At 42.5% G+C, this 23,772-nt stretch overlaps 1 protein-coding gene across 2 annotated transcripts in view; it reads left to right on the top strand.

Moving 5' to 3' along the window:
• The first annotated feature begins 23 nt into the window (after positions 1-23).
• Positions 24-23,772, top strand: part of LOC109870802 (ubiquitin carboxyl-terminal hydrolase 37) — a 29,635-nt gene continuing 5,886 nt past the window's right edge. For both annotated transcript variants that reach the window (XM_020461436.2, XM_020461437.2), the window contains exons 1-17: positions 24-197; positions 2,865-3,072; positions 6,527-6,692; positions 6,794-6,882; positions 6,982-7,097; positions 7,415-7,492; positions 7,780-7,868; positions 7,960-8,053; positions 8,179-8,334; positions 13,912-14,043; positions 14,400-14,523; positions 14,602-14,819; positions 15,035-15,152; positions 18,945-19,024; positions 19,135-19,299; positions 20,592-20,642; positions 23,579-23,714. In XM_020461436.2, the coding sequence (XP_020317025.1) occupies positions 2,899-3,072; positions 6,527-6,692; positions 6,794-6,882; positions 6,982-7,097; positions 7,415-7,492; positions 7,780-7,868; positions 7,960-8,053; positions 8,179-8,334; positions 13,912-14,043; positions 14,400-14,523; positions 14,602-14,819; positions 15,035-15,152; positions 18,945-19,024; positions 19,135-19,299; positions 20,592-20,642; positions 23,579-23,714 (1,986 nt within the window). In that variant the 5' untranslated portion in view covers positions 24-197; positions 2,865-2,898. The remainder of the gene's footprint in view (positions 198-2,864; positions 3,073-6,526; positions 6,693-6,793; positions 6,883-6,981; positions 7,098-7,414; positions 7,493-7,779; positions 7,869-7,959; positions 8,054-8,178; positions 8,335-13,911; positions 14,044-14,399; positions 14,524-14,601; positions 14,820-15,034; positions 15,153-18,944; positions 19,025-19,134; positions 19,300-20,591; positions 20,643-23,578; positions 23,715-23,772) is intronic.

The following is a 23,772-nucleotide window of genomic DNA, read 5'->3' on the forward strand; positions in this document are numbered from 1 at the left end:
CTCGTATATCACTTCCTCTAGATTTTCACATTCCCGCCATCATCGAGTACTGGAGGAAAACGTCGTGCGGACCACACTGTCAACAACATAATACTGGGGCCAACGAATGCCGGCTAAACCAACTTACTACTCCCCGAGGATTTAAAACAAAAATATTATAATTTACAAGTTTCGTTGAAGGGATATTTCATTCAAAGGCAAGTGTTCCTTGTCTTGTAATTAAGTCAAGGCGATGTTTATCTCCAAATGACAAAAATCAAATTAGCTAGCTATTCCTTGTCCTTTTTAGCAGCCGGCTATCGTTAGTTACGAACTTGCTCGTGCATGGGACACGGCTAGACTTTCACAGCTTGCTAGATGTGTAACTATCCAATGTTGTTTTGCTGAGTTGATTTGGGGGCGTCATTCTCATCTCGTAATTTTCAGTTAGCCAGCTACCTAGCTACTAAGCTAGCTAGGGTTAGCTAACTAACTAGTGGTTAGCGGTGCATCACAGCAGTTATCTAGCCAACAGAAACTCATTCGAGTGTAGTGTGGTTGTGTCCTCCCTGCCCCAGACCGTGTCTGTGCGTCAGATGTTTGCCCAGGAATCTCCGATTCAAACGAATTAGACAGCTCTGAAAGTGTATTAATGTCAAAATACGTTCATTACACACCAACTACAGTATGGAGTTTCGCTTAGGAACTATCTACATTTACTCCATTTATGGCCGGTATGTACGTCCAAAAAAGGTGTAAATAAAACATTTACAAGCAACCAAATGTATTTGGACATGAATACGCTTGCAGAGTTGTGTAACGCCTCGGTCACACGGACAGCTTGGTTGCATGTTGGAATACTAGAAGTACATTAATTTCCAATGGAACGCTGCGTTTGCCTTGCAGCATTGCGGAGGCAGTTGCAGTGCGTTTTGTGTGTACAAACGTTGGATTTATCGAATGTTTGCTCAAACTATATGCGTAGACGGCTTGATAGAAATGGTAGCAGAAGGTAAATGTTGAACTTTTGTTGCACACATCCAGATGATGCTGCATACCATTTTGCGCAATGACGCGGTAGGCATAACGCTTCGATCACACCGACAGTGTTCTTGCGCAAAATAGTATGTGGTATCATATAAATAGTTTTATATTTCTTAAAAAGTAGTGCACCGGGCCATTACTAGTCCTGTATTAGTGGACAGCTATAGTCATTTGTAGCGTGGGCAAAAAATAAAACATCTTAAAATATTTTTTACTTTTGCCATCTGTCCTAGTGTTGATTTGCTATGTTTTGTTTTTCTTTTTCGGAAATCACCATAGCAGCACATACCATCATGCTGGCTTGCTTTTACAATTACTGTTCTTGCTTTCTTGTCCCGCTATGTCCACAGGTATGTTTTTTGCATCCCTCGTCTAATAGAATAAAATATGTAAGTCCACAAGTTTGCGCAGTGCCCCTCTTTTACATTAGTTTGGATAGATAAGATAAGGTTGAGATAAGGTTGAATCTCTGAACATGGCTATTTGTCATACAATGGGGGCATACTTAGCTAAGCATCGTTATGCCAGTTCGATTATAGCTAGCTAAGTAACGTTAGTTCCCCCTCTATCTAGCTATGTCACTTGCTTGCTAGCTAAATTTAACCAATTGGACTAACCAAGTGGCTAAGGATGCTTGTCGTAATACACTGCAGCCCAATGGGTAATGCGTAAACAATACCTTTGATTGTTGTGGATAATGCCACACTTACACTTCCCTGCCTAGCAGAGCTTCCCAAGACTTTACTTGCAATTCGGTAAACAAGTGAACCCCTCCCTGAATAGGTTAAAAACAAAATTGCATCATGCAAACATTTGTCACTGCCAAATAAGAACACCATGTGACCAAACATAAGCAGAACATTTCAATTTACAGCTTGAAAAATTTGCCCAGGTCACATGCACTGGTCTGCACAGTATATTATTTAATTCAAGTATTTTGGCATAGTGTTCCCTTTCAAACCAGACTACTCATAGGACAGAACAACTGGTGTTGCACCAACAATGTGTTAAAAGTTACTGGACGACTCAGTTACTGCTCTCTTACTCGTGCTCTAAATGTTAAAACTATATTTAAAGTAGTCGTGGGCGGTATCCAGATTGTCATACCTTCATATTGTTCTTGTAATATCCTGTGATATTCTGTAATACTTGCACTGAACACAAGGGGCACTATTTTCAAACCCCACTGAGCCTCTGAGATCTAAAGGTGAATGTAAACTAAATGCTAATGAATGCATTGCGAACATTTTATACTGTCTCTGACCTAAACTATTTGCAGGACAGACATCCCAGCTCAAAATTATACAAATAATTCAAAAGTGCATGCTATTCAGTTTGCTGCATGCACAAAACAAATACTTGATCCAGGATGGAATTCACTGCTATTACCAAGAAAAGCTTAATTTTGCAATGAGCTAAGCACTTAGCTAGATGCCTAACTAGCTACTAAATTAGCAAACAAATGCACACCTGCAGAGCATTTAGCACATTTTAGACAGTTAACATAAGATATTTAGCTCGCAAACATTCTGTTGTGAATTCCATACTGTAACTAGATCACCTGTCACGTGCTGCACAACATGTTGTATGCTTGTAAACAAATACCACGTGACTGGGGACTACTGTTAATCAATTTATCTCCTATTGTATTGCACAAGTGGACTGCAGGTATTTACTTAAGTAGCTACACATTCAAATTTATAAAAAAAAAAAAATCTAAATAGTTTTGACGGTATTGAAAAGCAATCCCGTGGCTATTTCCAAATATCCGGTATACCGCCCAAGCCTAATTTAAAAAATATGTCCTTGTTTGCACACAATCTACTTTTCCCTTCCATTAGGTTTATTTGGAGAGCACAACCCTGACAATCACTAATGGCAGCAGCAGTGCCCAAGCTCTCCAGCGGAAGCGTTGTCAAAATACGCTACAACAGCATAGACGTGGGCACCACTCGATGGAAGGAGGGGACCTTTGAGGTTCTTGAGAAGGATAACAAAGTCAACCTGTGCCTGAAGTTCAATGCCGGTGGTGCACTCAAAAGTTTCCAGGTAATAGTTTTCCCTATATGTGCTCATTCACCTAACAAAATAGCATGATTACATTGGACTTGAATAGCTGAAATTGTGTATGTTAAGAAGTCTTAAGGTACAGTACCAGTCAAAAGTTTGGACACCGACGGATTCAAGTTTTTTTCTTTATTTGTACTTTTTTCTACATTGTATAATAATAGTGAAGACATCAAAACTATGAACTAACACATATGGTGTCATGTAGCCTAGTGGTTAGAGCGTTGGGCCAGTAACTGAAAGGTTACTGAATAAAATCCATGAGGTGACAAGGTAAAAAAAAAATCTCTCGTCCTGCCCCTGAACAAGGCAGTTAACCCACTGTTCCCCAGTAGCCCGTCATTGAAAATAATTATTTATTTTTAACTGAATTGCCTAGTTAAAAGGTTCAAATAAAAAATACATATGGAATCCTGTAGTGACCAAAAAAGTGTTAAACAAATCAAAATATTTTATATTTGAGATTCTTCAAATAGCCACCCTTTGCCTTGAATGACATCTTTGCACGCTCTTGGCATTCTCTCAAGCAGCTTCACCTGGAATGCTTTTCCAACAGTCTTGAAGGAGTTTCCACATATGCTGAGCACTTGTTGGCTGCTTTTCCTTCACTCTGCGGACCAACTCATCTCAAACCATCCCAATTGGGTTGAGGTCAGGTGATTGTGGAGGCCAGGTCATCTGATGCAGCACTCCATCACTCCTTCTCGGTCAACTAGCCCTTACACAGCCTGGAGGTGTGTTGGGTCATTGTCCTGTTGAGAAACAAATGATAGTCCCACTATGTTCAAACCAGATGGGATTACATATCACTGCAGAATGCTGTGGTAGCCATGTTGGTTAAGTGCCTTGAATTCGAAATAAATCACAGACAGTGTCACCAGCAAAGCACCATCACACCTCCATGTCAACTGTGGGAACCACACATGCCTAGATCATCCGTTCACCTACTCTGCATCTCACAAAGACACGGCAGTTGGAACAAAAAATGTAATTTGGACTCATCAGTCTAAATTAGAGATTTACACCTGTCTAATGTCCATTGCTTGTTTCTTGGCCCAAGCAAGTCAGTCCCTTCTTATTGTTGTCCTTTAGTAGTGGTTTCTTTGCAGCAATTTTACCATGAAGGCCTGAGTCACGCAGTCTCCTCTGAACAGTTGATGTTGAGATGTGTCTGTTACTTGAACTCTGATGCATTTATTTGGGCGGCAATCTGAGGTGCAGTTTACTCTAATGAACTTATCCTCTGCAGCAGAGGTAACTCTGGGTCTTCCTTTCCTGTGGCGGTCTTCATGACAGTTTCATCATAGCACTTGATGGGTTTTGCGACTGTACTTGAAGTTCTTGAAATTTTCCAGATTGACTACCTTCATTTCTTTAAGTAATGATGGACTGTCGTTTCACTTTGCTTTTTTGAGCTGTTCTTGCCATAATATGGACTTGGTATTTTGCCGTATAGAGCTATCTTCTGTATACCACCCCTACCATGTCACAACACAACTGATTGGCTCAAATGCGTTAAGAAGGAAAGAAATTCCACAAAATAACTTAATAAGGCACACCTGTTAATTGAAATGCATTCCAGGTGACCACCTAATGAAGCTGGTTGAGAGAATGCCAAGGTTGTGCAAAGCTGTCATCAAGGCAAAGGGTGGCTTCTTTGAACAATCTCAAATATGCATGCTACATTTGGATCATTTGGGGTCTCTCGGACCGATGCACTTTTTATCTTTGATGCATCTCGTTGAAACTTAACATCCCTAATCGGAGCTCGTGTATCGAATTGTCTTGATATAGTATACAGTGGGGCAAAAAAGTATTTAGTCAGCCACCAATTGTGCAAGTCTCCCACTTAAAAAGATGAGAGAGGCCTGTAATTTTCATCAGGTACACTTCAACTATGAAAGACAAAATTAGAAGAAAAAAATCCAGAAAATCACATTGTAGGATTTTTTATGAATTTATTTGCAAATTATGGTGGAAAATAAGTATTTGGTCAATAACAAAAGTTTATCTCAATACTTTGTTATATACCCTTTGTTGGCAATGACAGAGGTCAAACGTTTTCTGTAAGTCTTCACAAGGTTTTCACACACTGTTGCTGGTATTTTGGCCCATTCCTCCATGCAGATCTCCTCTAGAGCAGTGATGTTTTGGGGCTGTTGCTGGGCAACACGGACTTTCAACTCCCTCCAAAGATTTTCTATGGGGTTGAGATCTGGAGACTGGCTAGGCCACGCCAGGACCTTGAAATGCTTCTTACGAAGCCACTCCTTCGTTGCCCGGGCGGTGTGTTTGGGATCATTGTCATGCTGAAAGACCCAGCCACATTCCATCTTCAATGCCCTTGCTGATGGAAGGAGGTTTTCACTCAAAATCTCACGATACATGGTCCCATTCATTCTTTCCTCTACACGGATCAGTCGTCCTGGTCCCTTTGCAGAAAAACAGCCCCAAAGCATGATGTTTCCACCCCCATGCTTCACAGTAGGTATGGTGTTCTTTGGATGCAACTCAGCATTCTTTGTCCTCCAAACATGACGAGCTGAGTTTTTACCAAAAAGTTATATTTTGGTTTCGTCTGACCATATGACATTCTCCCAATCTTCTTCTGGATCATCCAAATGCTCTCTAGCAAACTTCAGACGGCCCTGGACATGTACTGGCTGAAGCAGGGGGACACGTCTGGCATTGCAGGATTTGAGTCCCTGGCGGCGTAGTGTGTTACTGATGGTAGGTTTTGTTACTTTGGTCCCAGCTCTCTGCAGGTCATTCACTAGGTCCCCCTGTGTGGTTCTGGGATATTTGCTCACCGTTCTTGTGATCATTTTGACCCCACGGGGTGAGATCTTGCATGGAGCCCCAGATCGAGGGAGATTATCAGTGGTCTTGTATGTCTTCTATTTCCGAATAATTGCTCCCACAGTTGATTTCTTCAAACCAAGCTGCTTACCTATTGTAGATTCAGTCTTCCCAGCCTGGTGCAGGTCTACAATTTTGTTTCTGGTGTCCTTTGACAGCTCTTTGGTCTTGGCCATAGTGGAGTTTGGAGTGTGACTGTTTGAGGTTGTGGACAGGTGTCTTTTATACTGATAACAAGTTCAAACAGGCGCCATTAATACAGGTAACAAGTGGAGGACAGAGGAGCCTCTTAAAGAAGAAGTTACAGGTCTGTGAGAGCCAGAAATCTTGCTTGTTTGTAGGTGACCAAATACTTATTTTCCACCATCATTTGCAAATAAATTCATAAAAAATCCTACAATGTGATTTTCTGGATTTTTTTTCATTTTTTTTCATTTTGTCTGTCATAGTTGAAGTGTACCAATGATGAAAATTACAGGCCTCTCATCTTTTTAAGTGGGAGAACTTGCACAATTGGTGGCTGACTAAATACAGTGGGGCAAAAAAGTATGTTCATTATATATGTCTTTGCTTTCAGCTCAACCAGAATGTGAAGAATGTCATGATGCATTCCATGCACACTATGCGACGAATTGTGGTGTCTCTTAAGGATGGCAGTGTAGTCACCCTTGAGAGAATTCCCACTGCTGTGGCTGAGAAAATGAAAGAATATCTTGAGAAGTTGAAGCAGGGAAAACCAACAGGTAACTATTGGAACCTGTAGATCATTAACTGTTTCTACGAATTTGCATGATTTCCTGCGGAACTGGTGTCCTCCTGTTAGACAAGTGTTGTTTTCTTGTAGTTCTAAAGACATCCCAGGGAAGTGCAAGCTTCAGTGTGCTCGGGAATCGATCCGTAAAGAAAGAGATTAGCCCACCTGGAGAACGACAGGTAAAGAGTTGTAAGAAAGTACCTGTCATTTACAACCATACTGTTCCTGGTTTTTGCTTCTCTGAAACTATTACTTATTTAAATCTGGTTCTGTTTCAGACAACACCCAGACGACCCAGTGTGGACAACAGGGAGGAGACGATGCCCCGTAAACCTCTGAGCAGTCCCAGCAGAGTCACCTCCACACCTTCCCGCAGTGGGCTGTCTGAGAACAGGTAGGCAAGCCAACACACCAACCATCCAGGTAGATAAAGCATCACACGCAGGCTGCGTCCTGACTGCACTCATACTTTCCCCCCTAATTTATTTAAGTGGATTGGACTTTTAAGTTCACATGGGGGAATGAACAAGTGCGTACTTCTGGGTGAGGGGTATAGAATCCCAACCTCTTCCACTCTTGTCTCGCTATCCTTTCTCCTGAGATGGCATTTCTTCATTTGACAGAGGCTTTAGTCTTCGTGTGTGCATTGGTCTCATAACCACTCTTAAAGGGACATTTTAAAAATGTGTACTTCATATTCATCATCTTCAGGATTGAGAAGAGGAAGAGACACCTCACCTCTGACAGCGACCTGACTAAGGACTACCCCAAGGAGAATGACTCATCCAGGTATGACAACGACAGTGTTACTTTACCAAGCAAAGGGTTGACTTCGCATCCCTTCCTGTCAATTTAAGCTCATGTCCATTGCGGCCTCGGGGTGTCTAGCGAGTGGGGGTGAGGGGGTAAGTGTTTTTACAGTGACGGCCATGATTTTAGCAGCACCGGTTTAGCGTAAAAAGGAAACTGCCATTACAACAGATCACAACTTTTTGACCAAATTTGCTGTTACTACACTTTGCCTTTGTAGGGCAGAGTTGTGCACCAGTGAATCTAAACTGTTTCTTCTATCTCAGCAACAACAAGACCATGTCGGACCCCTCCAGGAAGTTTCTGCTGAGCTGCAAAGACAAGCTGAAACAGGCAGAGGAGAACCGCTGCTCTGGTAAGCCCTCGTCAGACTGAGATGACCTTCTCCAGACTAGAACTGTGCTGTGTCTAGTCGCCCTGTGATAACTGTCTACCTTTCCCACCAGTTTTACTGGTTCCAGCGCCACTTCAGCCCACGTCATTCTACGGCAGCCGATCGGTGACCAAAGACTACTCCACGAGTCACTCTTTCCTCGACAGGTAAGTAATTTTTTTTGCGCCTTAATTTAACCAGGTTGTCCCATGGATGTTAAGAAAACATTCCTATGCATCATTAAGATGCTGCCACACTTTGACTTCTTCAACGTTTGTCGTTCCCTCCACAGGCCATCCAGTACATCCCAGACCACCTCGGCTAAGAGAAGTCTCATGTTACCCAATCACTCGACCCCCTTCAAGAAAGTGCGCCCCATGCTGGACTACGGTGGCTGGAACAAGCCGAGACCATCCACTCTGGCCCAGCCCCAGCCTCCACTGCAAGGGTAAGGAGACATCCCAGGGTTATACTGATAATTCTAAAGTTAACCTCCGGAGTCAATGAGGGGCTTTTATAGTGCTGCCCACCTACCAGTAATGTGTGATTTACTGTATCTGTTAATGCTCGTTATGAATGTGCCATACGGCTGACCCCAATTAGTCGATTGTTTGGTCAATAGGCTGTTGGTCGACCAAGATTTTTTTTTTTTGTCAAGCAGTTGCAAATACAATTTAAGGAACACGAGACACCGGTCTTATTCACGCCCATCTCTGTGATCTAATCCATTATGGAGGCCAAGACTAATCCATTGTGTCGGCTGTGTGGATGGCACAGTCCAAGAAGAAGGGGAGTGTGGCTAAGATGCGCAATGCACATCTCTCTCCAGAATGCGCGCTCTCCTGCCAATTTGTGCACTTTCATTGGTTCTTAACTTCATTGTGTGAATTGTTAGTGTCTCGATTCTCCATTACATAAATCACCAGCAGTACATTTGCCGTTAATTCCTATATTTTTTTATTCTACAATGTTTGTTTGGTTATTGTTTGCAGATCGCACAACCTATGCTACACTTGTGAGAAACAAGTATGGGTTTATTTAATTCCTTTTACGAGTTTTGTCAATTTAGTTAGTCTTTTGTATTGAGCGCTCCTGTCAATTTTTTGTGAGGACGCACACCTGATTACGCATGGAAGTAGGCCTATAGGCTACCTGGCCTACGTGCAAATGAAGGCCTATAAATGTGCCCATTTGGGGATCTGATAGTATTTCTGATTGGCTTAATGCACCACCACTAATGAGCTGTGGAGCCTCTCAAAGTAATGTTTTCTCAACCTCGAACAGCAAGCAAACAGTGTTTTTTTTATTCTATTGAGAATGACAGTAGTTCCTCTATCGTCCTCTCACTATCAATTGTGTTTATTTTCAGCAAACTTAACGTGTAAATATTTGTATGAACATAACAAGATTAAACAACGGAGACATAAATTGAACAAGTTCCACAGACATGTGACTAACAGAAATTGAATCATTTATCCCTGAACAAAGGGAGGGGGTCAAAATCATAAGTAACAGTCAGTATCTGGTGTGGCCACCACCTGCATTAAGTACTGCAGTGCATCTCCTCATGGACTGCACCAAATTTTCCAGTTCTTGCTGTGAGATGTTAACCCACTCTTCCACCAAGGCACCTCCAAGTTCCCGGACATTTCTGGGGGGAATGGCCCTCACCCTCCGATCCAAAAAATCCCAGGCATGCTCAATGGGATTGAGATCCGGGCTCTTCCCTGGCCATGGCAGAACACTGATATTCCTGTCTTGCAGGAAATCCCCACAGAACGAGCAGTATGGTTGGTGGCAATTGTCATGCTGGAGGGTCATGTCAGCATGAGCCTGCAGGACGGGTACCATATGAGGGAGGAGGATGTCTTCCAATCAGTTTGCCTGATTGCCTGCAATGACAACAAGCTCAGTCCAATGATGCTGTGTGACACACCGCCCCAGACCATGACGGACCCTCCTCCAAATCGATCCCGCTCCAGAGTACAGGCCTCGGTGTAATGCTCATTCCTTCGACGATAAACACGAATCCGACCATCACCCCTGGTGAGACCAAACCGCGACTCGTTAGTGAAGAGCACTTTTTGCCAGTCCTGTCTGGTCCAGCGACGGTGGGTTTGTGCCCATAGCTGACGTTGTTGGCGGTGATGTCTGGTGAGGACCTTCCTTACAACAGGCCTACAAGCCCTCAGTCCAGCCTCTCTCAGCCTATTGTGGACCGTCTAAGCACTGATGGAGGGATTGTGCGTTCCTGATGTCACTCCGGCAGTTGTTGCCATCCTGTACCTGTTCCGTAAGTGTGATGTTCGGATGTACCAATCCTGTGCAGGTGTTGTTACACGTGGTCTGCCACTGCGAGGACGATCAGCTGTCCGTCCTGTTTCCCTGTAACGCTGTCTTAGGCGTCTCAGTACGGACATTGCAATTTATTGCCCTGGCTACATCTGCAGTCCTCATGCCTCCATGCAGCAAGCCTAAGGCGCAGATGAGCAGGGACGCTGGGCATCTTTCTTTTAGTGTTTTTCAGAGTCAGTAGAAAGGCCTCTTTAGTGTCCTAACTTTTCATAACCGTGACCTTACTTGTCTGTCTGTAAGCTGTTTATCTTTATGACTGTTCCACAGGTGCATGTTCATTAATTGTTTATGAACAAGCATGGAAACCGGTGTTTAAACCCTTTACAATGAAGATCTGTGAAGTTATTTGGATCATCCTTGAAAGATAGGGTCCTGAAAAAGGGACGTTTATTTGAAAAAATCTTTCCAGCTCTCTTTTCAATAACCACTCAGCATGAAAGGGAAAACTATCATGATCTGATCCAGTGGAAATGTCATCAAATAGGCCTACCTGATTATTTCTTATCCCTTATGCCTGTGTCTGTCCCGAGCTCACTGGCACGGGAAACTCGGAAGGCCCAGAATATCTTATGCAAGTTTGCTATCATCTGCTTTGGGTCAGACCCAAGTTAATAGTTGACACAATGTTTAAAGTGTGTGATTTATTTCTATCCGGATATTTTCAGCCTGCAGGCTGCAATATTTTTTTATTTGTTTGCTTATGTAGGTGATTGTTTTTTAGTTAGTTGGCAGTATAAGTTACTTTTGAAGTTTGTATAATTTTAATTTGGATACAAGTTTGATTAACCACATGACAATGATTGAGATACAAAGACGTTATTATAAATTAAATTAAACCGTTCCATGAAAGAACTGGCACGCAGATTGGTAGAAGTCTTAAGACAAATTGGCATTCCACATGATAATGGTTGCTGACGACTCATGTAGCTTATTACTGGCAACTTCGGCAGAGTCTGCGAAAGCCAGCAGGAATGGGAGGAGGGTGGTAAGGTTCAGGTTAAGATTTTATTATTCTGGCGATCTTGTTCTCTGGCTCCCTCTTGAGTCATTTGACTTATTTCATCAGAGTGCGCTTAACCCCTCTAGACTCGATTGACGCACCGGTCAGTCAAAGTAAAGTATTACAAAAATCCCCATCAAAATCCGTCAGTTTAACCTAGTGATATCTATTTTTTTCATTGGATCAGTCTCAATCCGCCAATGTCGCCCTTCCACATCTGCAGTGAAAGGTGGCATAGCTAGAGCAATGTTTGTCAGACCACGAGACAAACATCTGTAGCGCCCTAACTAAACCACTGTGGAAAGGGTAGACTCAAACAAACACGATGGTGGTCTCCGTTTTGCTCAACGACCATGGACAAGTGTCACGTGACTCGTCTGAAGTCCATATTGTCGATGAGCCAAATTCTGTTTGTAGCTTCCGAACCGTTTGGGCTACAAACTGTGAGTCCACTGTGGAAAGGTGAGATTCTCCGTTTTGCTTTACTACCACCACAAGTGTCACGGGACTTGTCTGAAGGTAACCAGCACCAGTATTATTTAAATTTTATTTATTTTAAGTATGAAGGTAGGTTTGCTACCTACCCCAAAAATGTTTAATATGTGTAAAATAATACTATTTAAAAAAATATATTAAAAAAATTTGTGCCTTTGGAAAATATTCAGATTTCCATTTTTTTTTGTTACATTACAGCCTTGTTCTAAAAGGGAGTAAATGAAAAATAATTCCTCAGATCTACACACAATACCCTATAATGAAAGCAAAAGCTGTTTATCTTTTATTTTTGCAAATGTCTTAAACAAACACACCTTATTTACATAAGTATTCAGACCCTTGGCTATGAGACTCGAAATTGAGCTCCGGTGCATCCTGTTTCCATTGATCATCCTTGATGTTTCTTCAAATTGATTGTAGTCCACCTGTGTTGAATTCAATTGATTGGACATGATTTGGGAAGGCACATGCCTGTCTATATAAGATCCCACTGTTGACAGTGCATGTCACAGCAAAAACCAAGCCATGAGAGGTCAAAGGAATTGTCCGTTAAAGCGCTGAGACAGGATTGTGTTAAGGCACAGATCTGGGGAATGTTACCAAAAAATGTCTGAAGCATTGAAGGTCCCCAAGAACAGAGGCCTCCATCATTCTTAAATGGAAGAATTTTGGTACCAACAAGACTCTTCCTAGAGCTGGCCAAACTGAGCAATCGGGGGATAAGGGCATTGGTTAGGGAGGTGACCAAGAACCCAATGGTCTCTGACAGAGCTCCGGTGTTCCTCTATGGAGATTGTTGTCCTTCTGGAAGGTTCTCCCATCTCTACAGCATACCACCAATCAGGCCTTTATGGTAGAGTGGCCAGACAGAAGCCACACCTCAGTAAAAGGCACATGACAGCCTGCTTGGAGTTTGCCAAAAATCTCTGGTCTGATGAAACCAAGATTGAACTCTTTGGCCTGAATTCCAAGTGTCACATCTGGAAAAAACCTGGCACCATCCCTACGGTGAAGCATGGTGGTGGCAGCATCATTCTGTTGGGATGTTTTTCAGCGGCAGGGACTGGGAGACTATTCCGGAGCGAGACAAAGATGAACGGAGCACAGAGATCCTTAATGAAAACCTGCTCAGGACCTCAGACTGGGGCAAAGATTCACCTTCCAACATGACAACGACCCTTACCACACAGCCATGACAACGTAGGAGTGGCTTCCGGACAAGTCTCTGAATGTCCTTCAGTGGCCCAGTCAGAGCCCGGACTTGAACCTGATCGAACATCTCTGGAGAGATCTGAAAATAGCTGTGCAGCAACGCTCTCCATCCAACCTGGCAAAGCCTGAGAGGATCTGCAGAGAAGAATGGGAGAAACTACCCAAAAGTGTGCCAAGCTTGTAGTGTCATATCCAAAAGGATTCAAGGCTGTAATCGCTGCCAAAGGTGCTTCAACAAAGTACTGAGTAAATGATCTGAATACCTATGTAAATGTGATATTTCTGTTTTTATTTTTACTAAATTGGCAAACATTTCTAAAAACCTGTTTTTGCCCTGTCATTATGGGTTATTGTGTCTCGATTGATGGGGGGGGGGGGGGGCAGTTTAATTTTTTTTTAAATAAGGCCCTAACCTAATGTGAAAAAAGTCAAGGGGTCTGAATCCCTTTTGAAGGCACTGTATATCATGAGCTTTCTCATCTCCCAGATATAGGACAAACACTTCAACCTTGTTTCTGATTTATTTTGAATGTACTTTTTGCCATTTTATGGTAGTACATTTTTAGATATCCCAATGTTTTTTTTATATATAAAGGGGTCCTTGATATTCAAAATCAAATGTCTAAATGATCCATAGTGTGACCATCTCAAAACAATTCCATATGTCAGCTTTGAACCCACTCCCCCAACGGCGTAGGCTCTTAAGAATTAAAGCATCAAATGCTTAATACATAGAGTTGATTTTATTAAAACACACAGGGTGTGTCTAAATGGAAAAATACACACAAAAGAATGTCAGCCAATTGATTGGTCGAAAGACATTTTGGTCAACAGACTTTTTGTTGTCGCTTACAGCCCTAATGTGCCGAAGTAGATGCTTTCAGTTGAAAACATGCCTTTTCACCAGTGGTTGTGGTACATGGATGGAGTTATACTTAGTTTTCTCTAACCTCTTTGCTGCAGATTCTCCAACCTGGGCAACACGTGTTACATGAACGCCATCCTGCAGTCTCTCTTCAGCCTGCCGTCGTTCTCCAATGACCTGCTGAAGCAGGGAATCCCATGGAAGAAGATCCCCGCCAACGCCCTACTCAGGTAGCCTACTGTTACTGCAGTCATCCTTTAATTTTTTTAATTTTTTAAGTTTTAAACATTTTAGTCATTTAGCAGATGCTCTTATCCAGAGCGACTTACAGCAGTGAGTGCACACATTTTTGTACTGGTCCCCTGTGGGAATCGAACCCACAACCCTGGCGTTGCAAGCGCCATGCTCTACCAACTGAGTAGAGTCAATATTTCCACTTTAACGTTGGATTTACTCTTTTAAAAGCTGTTTTTGTTTAGGTGGCTTAGTGTTTTCATGGCTATGACACAATATTTCTCTAACTGCTCAGCTGACTTGTGTACCTGCCCTGCACCCTCACTGACCTTCCTCTCTGTTGTGCATGCAGACGCTTTGCCCACTTGCTGGCCAAGAAGGACATCTCGTGCCCCGAGGTAAAGAAAGACCTGCTGAGGAGAGTGAAGAGTTCCATATCCTCCACAGCTGAGCGCTTCTCTGGATACATGCAGAACGTAAGACCTATAATATTTGCACCACAACCATTTTGGCTCTTTTGTAGCTCTGTATACTCACGCCCCCCTCCCCCCTAGGACGCCCATGAGTTCCTGAGCCAGTGTCTGGACCAGCTTAAGGAGGACATGGAGAAGGTGAACAAGAGCTGGAAGAGCGAATCGGCGGCGTGGGACGAGGCCCCCCAGCAGGCGGCCGCGGTCAGGCCTGGGGAGGAGGCGGACACCTCACACACGTACACCTGCCCCGTGGTGGTCAACATGGAATTTGAGGTGCAGCACACCATCACCTGCAAAGGGTGAGTGAATCATCAGACTGTGGATTTCTGGGTGGTACATCTCTTCCCTGATGGAAAATAAAATAATAGACGCCATAGATTTAGCTTTTAATAGTCCATACCTTTTAGCTTTTATGGTATTACCTTTCCTAAGCATATGAAGGTGTCATAAAGACCGAATGTCATGTTATAAACAACAAATCATGAAAAAAGGTTGTGCTATTGTGTGGTTTCAGCTGTGGAGAAGTGGTGACCAAACGGGAGCAGTTTAACGACCTGTCCATTGACCTGCCTCGCAGGAAGAAGACCATTCCTCTCCGGTCCATCCAGGACTCTCTGGACCTCTTCTTCAGGGTGCGTGTCCGCTGTCCCCAAAAACCACCAGGCTAGCTCCTGTCCAAATATATTGTATATTTCGTCAGCCGGGCATTGTCAAGCAAATAACTGCAGGTCTCACGGTAATTGACCTAATGGTCAATTGACCTAATGATCAATTAACATGAACACATTTAGCAATTCCTGGCTTCCACACACAGCCTACAAGCCACTGATACAGATCTTTGGACATCTACATTTTTAAAAAGTCTAATAAATCCATGTAGTATGGCCTTCACTTTCACAATAAATTCATGATTTATTTTAGACTGGTCTAAAGAAACATGATATGAAGAAAATGTAGTCCATTTCAGAAGAACAGAATAGCATACTCTGTGTTGTCCTTATCTGGCTTTGCCATATTGCTGTGGGCTATACTCATTGAGCAGACATTTTCTTAGAATCCCATGCCATTATTTTATAATGTTTTATAGTATGAAGAATACAATTGAACAAAGCTGAAATTTTCTCAAACGATTTGAGAGTGCGCACATTCTATGTTGAGCGGTTAAAGAAACAGGTACTCCTATATTCTTAATTTAGAGTTATTTATGTAACGTTAGTTGTTCTACAAACATTGGGCTCCTTGTTTATATTTGTTATACATTCTAAGGCTGCATGATGCGACTCTAATGATGATTTGAAAAAAGTCACATGAAAGGCATGAGCTCTGCTTTTTTTGTGCAGGCTGTTCACACTTAATCAGTCTCTCATTCACAATTTGACAAGCACTTGATAATGCCTCGGATTTCCCGGTGGTATCACTATTGTTTGGCTGTGTTGCCCCCTAAAGAAATCCATACCCTTTGTGGCCGTTGTGCCCTTGGGCTGAATATAATAATTTGAATTTCCTTCTCCCTGTGTGCTCTGACGCACCTCTCACTCACATGGGTCTCCGTCACGTGAAGACAGACACATCGGGGATGCAACTGCACGTATCCTTATACAATTCCGAGGTGCATATTAAAGATATTGGAAAAACTGTCTACATTTACTTTTGTCAGCCAACAAGATGAATAGGCCTAACAAACAGCAGAAGCACTTGCCGATGTCAATCTACTATCCCTTATAGTACAAAAGTTGACCTATTATTTTCTGTGCAAGAAATAAATATTCCCAATATAGTCTGGAACACTTGTGGGATGCCAAATTAATACAACCACTAGCATAACAACATTTTTTTTACGCAATGAGGCTGATGCAACAGAACAGAATGTTTAGCTTAAAATGTTGATAAACTATTAGGCTATTTCTTCAAATTATAAGCGCAGCAATGTGCACACGGCAGTAGTCTATAAGCGCAAATGTTCCATTAGCGGGAACACACCATTATCAAAAGTGACCGCAAATGTGATTATGCATGTAATGCTTTTATTATAAAGGTACACTTTTATGGTAAATGATCTTCCCCAAACTTGAAACTGGCGGGCTGCTTATGTTGCCAGTTAGGCTCTACACCCCTTGCAAAGCGGATTAATGTGCTTCATTTTAAGAAATAATTTTGTCACTAGTTGTGATACAAACCTTATGAAAACGTATAGGCCTATGGGCTAGGCTACATGAGGTATGCTACTATGATTATAAAAAGCCTTATTGCACACAAGCTGGGCATCGTTCACAAGTGATAATATATCATTCACAAGTGATCGGCTAATTTTGTCACCTATCAGACTATTCCTGATTTAATCTTGTCTTTACATATACTAAATAAAATTTGAAATTTGAAACCATTATCATGCACCTGTCTCAAAACGGGCAGTGGGAAAAATACATCTACTGTATGCACTTAAATAGCAAATGGAGGATGCTTTTCCTGTGGTTCATTTTCACGCTCCAACTGCTCTTAAGCGCTAGTAAAACCAAATGCATGCTTTTCAACCGTTCGCTGCCTGCACCCGCACGCCCGACTAGCATCACCACCCTGGATGGTTCCGACCTAGAATATGTGGACATCTATAAGTACCTAGGTGTCTGGCTAGACTGTAAACTCTCCTTCCAGACACATATCAAACATCTCCAATCTAAAATCAAATCTAGATTCGGCTTTCTATTCCGTAACAAAGCCTCCTTCACTCACGCCGCCAAACTTACCCTAGTAAAACTGACTATCCTACCGATCCTCGACTTCGGCGACATCATCTACAAAATAGCTTCCAACACTCTACTCAGCAAACTGAATGCAGTTTATCACAGTGCCATCCGTTTTGTTACTAAAGCACCTTATACCACCCACCACTGCGACCTGTATGCTCTAGTCGGCTGGCCCTCGCTACATATTCGTCGCCAGACCCACTGGCTCCAGGTCATCTACAAGTCCATGCTAGGTAAAGCTCCGCCTTATCTCAGTTCACTGGTCACGATGGCAACACCCACCCGTAGCACGCGCTCCAGCAGGTGTATCTCACTGATCATCCCTAAAGCCAACACCTCATTTGGCCGCCTTTCGTTCCAGTTCTCTGCTGCCTGTGACTGGAACGAATTGCAAAAATCGCTGAAGTTGGAGACTTATCTCCCTCACCAACTTCAAACATCTGCTATCTGAGCAGCTAACCGATCGCTGCAGCTGTACATAGTCTATTGGTAAATAGCCCACCCATTTTTACCTACCTCATCCCCATACTGTTTTTATTTATTTACTTCTCTGCTCTTTTGCACACCAATATCTCTACCTGTACATGACCATCTGATCATTTATCACTCCAGTGTTAATCTGCAAAATTGTAATTATTCGCCTACCTCATGCCTTTTGCACACAATGTATATAGACTCTTTTTTTTCTATTGTGTTATTGACTTGTTAATTGTTTACTCCATGTGTAACTCTGTGTTGTCTGTTCACACTGCTATGCTTTATCTTGGCCAGGTCGCAGTTGCAAATGAGAATTTGTTCTCAACTAGCCTACCTGGTTAAATAACGGTGAAATAAAAAAAATATTTAAATGCCAGCCAGGTAGGCTATACTCATGTAAAGATGAGCAATGTGCTTTATTAATTAAGTTGAGATATAAATATAGAAGGCCTAGCCTATAGAAAGCTGATGGGATCCTCTTAAGTAGAGGCCATCACTCTCTTCTTTCTCACGCAATTGCATAGCCTATAGAAAGGTTGCACAACATGGGCTCTCATGAAGTGTTTGATTAGATTTGATAACATTTGCATTGATGTCAGAGTGATTAGAGGGACAGTAGAGTGCTGAGTACCAGGCAGTTAGCAAGTTTGTTAGGCTACTAATGACCATCAGCAGCATCAGCACTTGGAGACTCCTAATTACTGTGACTGCCTTCATGACTCGTGACCACCGGTGTGGCAGTAATACGGTCACCGTAACAGCCCTAATATCAACTCACTAAAGCATGGGTGACCAACTTTTTATATTAAAAACAAAACAAAACAAATTGGGTGGGAGGGACATACTCAATATACTTTAAAAATGACTAAAATTGAAACTGAAGAAATAATGGAGCTACAGTCACCGTTTTTTGACTGTGTCCAGCTCACTAATAATAACTGAAATGAAAGCTAGACAGTCGGGGAGCATCAAATTACCAAAGTTAAGGATAGAGGATCTTTTTTTTTTTTTAGAAAACTTTGACGCCAAGGAAATGTAATATTTTCAGTGTGGCTCTCCGGACCTCGTTGAAGAACGAATGCGCCCCTAGAGGCAAACAGGTTTGACCCCCTCCCCTGCACTAAATGCAATGAAACAGTTAACCTAGTATCCACATCCTAATAGGAAGTAGATGAGTTGAATGTGTGTTGATGTGTGTTCCAGATGGAGGAAATCGAGTATTCTTGTGAAAAGTGCAGCAGGAAAGCGGCAACAGTGACTCATAAATTCAGCCGACTCCCCAGGTATGCCCGTGTGTCTACAACAGTGATCTGATGTTAAAGTGAATGAGAAGTGGTATGAGGTTCACCAGAACCCTAAATTCATTCCTTTCTGTTGTTTCCCCCCCATGCAGAGTTCTTATCTTGCACCTGAAGCGCTACAGCTTCAACGCCCAGCTGTCCCTAAACAGTAAGCTGGGCCAGCAGGTGATGATTCCCCGCTATCTCACACTGCTGTCCCACTGCACAGACACTACGCAGCCCCCGCTCAGCCTGGGCTGGAGCGCACATGGAACCATGTAAGAAACACACCCCACAGTGAAAATGATCTAACGTTTGTTGCATAATTATACAATTTACCAAGGCCGGACATTAATTTTTGTACTCCACATTTTTTTGGTGTTTAACACTTTGGACCAAAAAGGTAATGGAAAATTGTTGTATGATGCAGGGCACCACTTTACAAAATAAAACGTGTTATTAGGCCTGTTACAGTGCCTTCAGAAAGTATTCATACCCCTTGACTTATTCTACATTGTTACAACCTGAATTCTAAATGGATTATTTTCCTCACCAATCTATATTCAATACCCCATAAAAACATGTTTTTAGAAATGTTTGCAAATTTATTGAAAATTAAATACAGAAATATCTCATTTCTATATGTATTCACACCCCCTGAGTCAATACTTTGTAGAAGCACGTTTGGCAGCAATTACAGCTGTGAGTCTTTCTGGGTAAGTCTCTAAGAGCTTTCCACACTGTATTGTCAACATTTGCCCATTATTCTTTAAAAAAATTCAAGCTCTGTCAAATTGGTTGTGGAACATTGCTAGACAACCAGTTTCAGGTCTTGCCATATTAAAAAAAAAAAAAAAATCAAATGGCTAAAGTAGCCTACTTCAAAGCAAGGTAGCTGTTTATCGATAACATCCTTTCAGGGGAGATCTATTGACAGCATGGGAGACATTACTAAATTCTTAATTAGGATTATCTAAGAATATATTTTAAAGTTGTCAGTGACATGCCCAATGTTGAACAGAGGGGAATCCCAGCTTTTCAATGGTGTCAGACTTTTACAGCCGGAGTAAGCATTGATTTATTAACGCACCCATTGATCAACTGCGTGTCGCCATTTGTAGTTATGGTGGTGAGGTTTTTAGGACATTTGACATGACAATTACATGAATACATGATAATAGTTAACTACCGAGAACTATCCAGGCTACACAATAGGTGTTGAATTGGCTAACTAGTTGTTCTGTCATTATTTTGTAGCCTTACCTGCTGTAATGTCTCCCTCTCTCATCTAGCACACATGCAGTTGATGCACACACCCATGATTTTTCCAGGGTTGGTCTGTACAAAACCTTTTTGCTGACCGAAAATGTGCACGTAACTTACTAATCGGCAAGGATTAGAAACAAATGTGCACACGTGGCTACACACAGATCTGTTCTTTGATCTCAATAGCACATCTCGCCAAAGGGATTATTGAAAGACTACTCTGCCTGTCAATGCAATACAATCCTACTCTAATGTGCTCTGCAGAAATGAAATGACCTTACCACACCCTGTTTTTTTTGTACAGGGCACGAACACTGAAGGCCTCCCAGTTGGTGAACTCCTCCTCACTACTTTGGTAAGCCACTCATTTAACCGTTCTCTAACACTATGGTATCACTTCCACCCCATGGACACCAATCATGTTTACAGTAGGTCTCTTGTTTCTTTGATGTGAACATTGTGTAGATCAGCAGTTCCCAAAATTTTCCATTCCAGGGACTACCAAATCACCGGCAAACTCTTGAGGATCACATTCCAGGAATGGTGCAATTTAACAAAGTATCTTGGCGGTCATATTTAGAGTTCATTTTATCAGTAAATGTAACTTATTATTAATAGTTGTATTATTATTGTAAAACGGTGTAGAATCATCTTGATTGTCACGTCTTTGTCGAAGACGTTGGACCTTTTTTGATATTTTCAGTGGTATTGTTAACAGACGTGAGAAATAAAAACAGGTTCAGCCCCTGGTTCGACCGTGATCTTGCAGAGTTACTCCACCTCAAGAATTGCATTTGGTGAAAGGCTCGTTCAGGCAAATGAGAAATAAGTGCACTCAGGCTACCTGGAAGGCTAAAGTTAGTTACTTTTAAGGAGCAGTTCTCTCTCTGTGTGTCTAACCCCAAAAAGTTCTGGAAAATGGTTAAAGAACTGGAGAATAAGCCTTCCTCCTCACAGCTGCCCATGTCCCTTAATGTTGATGATGTGGTTGTTACCGACAAGAAGCACATGGCTGAGCTCTTCAATCACCACTTCATTAAGTCAGGATCCCTGTTTGACTCAGCCACGCCTCCTTGCCCGGCTAACCTTTCCTCATCTCCCACGCCTTCTAATGCAACTATCCCCGATGCTTCTCCCTCTTTTTCCCCTGCCCCGCTACAAAGTTTCTCCCTGCAGGCAGTTGCTGGGTCCGAGGTGCTACAGGAGCTCCTTAAACTTGACCCCCAAAAATAATCTGGGTCAGATGGTTTAGACCTTTTCTTCTTTAAGGTTGCTGCCCCTATCATCGCCAAGCCTATCTCTGATATTTTTAACCTGTCTCTCCTTTCTGGGGAGGTTCCCATTGCTTGGCAGGCAGCCACGGTTCGTTCTTTATTTAAAGGGTGAGACAAAGCAGATCCTAACTGTTACAGACCTATTTATAGTTTTGCCCTGTTTATCAAAAGTGTTGGGGAAAATTGTAAATAATCAACTGACTAACTTTCTTGATGTCTATAGTATTCTCTCTGGTATGCAATCTGGTTTCCGCTCAGGTTATGGATTTGTCACTGCAACCTTAAAGGTCATCAATGATGTCACCATTGTTTGATTGTGCTGCTATTTTTATTGACTTGGCCAAAGCTTTTGATACGGTAGACCATTCCATTCTTGTGGGCCGGCTAAGGAGTATTGGTGTCTCTGAGGGGTCTTTGGCCTGGTTTGCTAACTTCCTCCAAAGAGTGCAGTGTATAAAGTCAGAACATCTGCTTTCTCGGCCACTGCCTATCACCAAGGGACTACCCCAAGGCTCAATCCTAGGCCCCATGCTTTTTTTCAATTTACATCAACAACATAGCTCAGGCAGTAGGAAGCTCTCTCATCCATTTATATGCAGATGATAGTCTTATACTCAGCTGGCCCCTCCCCAGATGTTGTGTTAAATGCTCTCCAACAAGCTTTCTCTACCATTAACCTATTTCTGAACACCTCCAAAACAAAGGTCATGTGGTTTGGTAAGAAGAATGCCCCTCTCCCCACAGGTGTGATTACTTCCTCTGAGGGTTTAGCGCTTGAGGTAGTCACCTCATACAAGTACTTGGGAGTATGGCTAGACAGTGCAAAGTCCTTCTCTCAGCACATATCAAAGCTGCAGGCTAAAGTTAAATCTGGACTTGGTTTCCTCTATCGTAATCGCTCCTCTTTCAACCCCAGCTGCCAAACTAACCCTGATTCAGATGACCATCCTACCCATGCTAGATTGTAGAGACATAATTTAAAGATTGGCAGGTAAGGGTTCTCTCGAGCGGCTAGATGTTCTTTACCATTCGGCCATCAGATTTGCCACCAATGCTCCTTATAGGACACATCACTGCACTCTATACTCCTCTGTAAACTGGTCATCTCTGTATACCCGTCACAAGACCCACTGGTTGATGGTTATTTATAAAACCCTCTTCGGCCTCACTCCCCCGTATTTGAGAGCTCTACTGCAGCCCTCATCCTCCATATACTATATCCTCCAGATACTATATTGGCTAAATTCCCAATCTGGCCATCAAACCATCATGGTCACCTAATAATCCCCAATTTACAATTGGCTCATTCATCCCCCTCTCCCCTGTAACTATTCCCCAGGTTGTTGCTGCAAATGAGAATGTGTTCTCAGTCAACTTACCTGGTAAAATAATGGATAAATAAAAAATACAAAAATATACAACACCAGTTCTGCCTGTCACGTTCTGTTAAAGGTCCCCAAAACACACACGTCCCTGAATCGCTCATCTTTTCAGTTCACTGCAGCTAGTGACTGGAACGAGCTGCAACAAACACTCAAACTGGACAGTTTTATCTCAATCTCTTCATTCAAAGATTCAATCATGGACACTCTTACTGACAGTTGTGGCTGCTTTGAGTAATGTGTCGTTGTCTCTACCTTCTTGCCCTTTGTGCTGTTGTCTGTGCCCAATAATGTTTGTACCATGTTTTGTTGCAACCATGCTGTGTTTGTCTTAGTTCTGTCTTCATGTAGTGTTGCGTTGTCTCTTGTTTTAATCCCAGCCCCCGTCCCCGCAGGAGGCCTTTTGCCTTTTGGTAGGCTGTCATTGTAAATAAAAATGTAAGACTTGCCTCGTTAAATAAAATACATTGTTATTACAATTTGCATTGTGTAAAGTAATTATAAATGACAAAATTAGATTCTAAAAATAAATGAAAAAATGTTGGACCACCTGCAATACCTCTGGTCCACAGGTTGAAAACCACAGGTGTAAATGTTTGGATCTTCTAACCACTGTCTTTATTTCTTTCCCCCAGGAAAGTGTCTCTGAAGGCAGGGGGCAGCTCCAGCAGTATCCTGGTGGACTCTGACAGCGAGGAGGAGCTGAGCCGGAAGGCGGTGAGCCGCAAGCGACGCCTCAGCGACTGTCTGCCTGACGACAAAGCAGAGGAGGTAGGGGGACTCGGGGGAGAAATGAGTTACTACAACTTAACCACTGACACATGCAGGG

This window comes from Oncorhynchus kisutch, linkage group LG26 (assembly GCF_002021735.2).
Source record: "Oncorhynchus kisutch isolate 150728-3 linkage group LG26, Okis_V2, whole genome shotgun sequence".
NCBI lineage: Eukaryota > Metazoa > Chordata > Actinopteri > Salmoniformes > Salmonidae > Oncorhynchus > Oncorhynchus kisutch.